This window comes from Danio aesculapii, chromosome 10 (assembly GCF_903798145.1).
Source record: "Danio aesculapii chromosome 10, fDanAes4.1, whole genome shotgun sequence".
NCBI classification, from domain to species: Eukaryota; Metazoa; Chordata; class Actinopteri; order Cypriniformes; family Danionidae; genus Danio; species Danio aesculapii.
In genome coordinates this window covers 24,138,246-24,140,187 of record NC_079444.1, presented here as the reverse complement: position 1 = coordinate 24,140,187, position 1,942 = coordinate 24,138,246, and the positions used below count along the sequence as shown (strand labels likewise).

At 33.6% G+C, this 1,942-nt stretch overlaps 1 protein-coding gene across 1 annotated transcript in view; it reads right to left on the bottom strand.

Moving 5' to 3' along the window:
• The window catches only part of gbe1a (glucan (1,4-alpha-), branching enzyme 1a), a 251,831-nt gene extending 250,493 nt beyond the window's left edge, over positions 1-1,338 (bottom strand). Inside the window, exon 1 of the mRNA XM_056466954.1 lies at positions 1,215-1,338. Within this exon, the coding sequence (XP_056322929.1) occupies positions 1,215-1,306 (92 nt within the window). The 5' untranslated portion in view covers positions 1,307-1,338. The remainder of the gene's footprint in view (positions 1-1,214) is intronic.
• Positions 1,339-1,942: the final 604 nt, after the last annotated feature.

Below are 1,942 nucleotides of genomic sequence, written 5' to 3'. Positions count from 1 at the left end.
AAATAAACTTTTATTTAAAAAAAAAAAGACATGGCAGGGGAAAATGGAATTGAATGCAGTGCTTTGTGTCTAGTCTGAGACCCACTTTATATTGTATATCTATCAGGCAGTGAAGATCACTGATTTTTAAAGAAATCAGACCTTAAATGTAGCAATTTTATAATGAAAAGACAGTTCACTGGAAGCTTTGAGGCTGGCTTGCTGAAATTAAAAAAGTCTTTGTCCATATACCCCATTGCATACTGTCTGAGTAAGAACTACTTTTGTTTTAAATTTCAAAGCCATTACAAGGTGGGCTCTTTATGGTATAGTAAGACAGAGTAGTAGGCTATCGAAAGAGTCAAAGCATATAGGCTAACATGTTTAGCCTAAAAACCATTACAGCTAATGATAATAATGCCTCTATGGTGGTATGCAGAGGAGTAGACAAAAAAATGTGCTTCACCTGACTATGTTAGCATTATACCTTTTTCCAATGACAAGTAATACAGTCATTCTTACTCCCTGAAATAAAACAATCTTTGGTAGAAGTCATACAGACATCCACCATGCTTCACTTCCATACGTAAAATTTGTCCTGTGGCCTAATGGAACAGTGTCCAATGCAATGAACTCCTGATGTATTTCAAATGTACAACTAATTTACTAATATTGTCAACTTACTATAGTAAGTGTTTTTGCTACAGTGTTTTTAACCAGTATTTTTAATCAGTAAATTGTTTTAACAACTTTGCTGTCTACACACTGAAAAAATACAAACAAATAATTCCTTTTGTCAAGTAGCGTTCATTATTGTAATGTAAACATTCACTCAAATGGCGCTAAACAGAAAGATTGAGAGAGGGAGAGTTAGAAAGACATTATATTTTCTTTAAACAACCCATTTTAATTTGTTTTATTGTTTTATAAAGTTATATATTATAACAATTGGCATCTTGAGTGATTTCTAAGGCGTGGTAGCGTTTGTACATGGGCTAAATACAAACAACTAACCTATGCATGCTAAAAGGTGTAGCACGTGAGACTTTCTGATTGGACTAGCAAAGACCTGCGCACCTGAGTGATGTGATGATGAACAACGCTCGAAAGAAGACCACACATATCCAAATTATAGTTGGATATAATATAATTATAGGACCATATTCATACAACGAATGAAACGACTTCACCAGGCAAGTGGATTACATTAAAAGTTCAAACAAAAGGGCGTTTACCTTCTACGCAGCTCTCCCTCAAAATGTCCAATATACGGATCTGTCTGTAGAAACGCGGTGAGATTTAAAGTCTCGTCAATGCTTGAATCCATTGCTGTGGCTCTCTGAATTTTAATATGAGAGATATACTGGCACCTCTTGCTCAAGGGGCTCTAGTAGTCATAACGTAAGGGAGGTGGAGAGCGAGTCCGGGGAGCCACCAATCCATTGGCCTGTTGCGCAACTCAGTCAGCGGAACAGGCCTCCTTTCATATAAAACACATTTCTTCTCTGGCAGCAAACATGGCCTTAGTTGTCTCTCAGCATTTTAGTAGTCTCAAATACTTTCTGATATCATTGCAAGGATGTTTTCTGTCGTTCAAAAATAGTCTACCGTTGTGTTTTAAGTTTTAGAATTAAAATATTCTTAATTTTGACAGAGCTTTTAAGTCAAATTGTAACCTATTATCTATTAGTGTAACTGTCCAGCAATTGTAAAATGAAGTAAAGCAAAATCTTTATCAGAAGTAGTTTGATGTAACATTTTATTAGGTTAGAATATTATATATATATATATATATATATATATATATATATATATATATATATATATATATATATATATATATATATATATATATATATACACTAGACATTTAATTGATGTGTAGGATAGCAATATAGTAAAAATAAGACTAAGAACGCTTAACCTCAAAAACTGATTGCAAAACCAACCTACAGAAATAGTA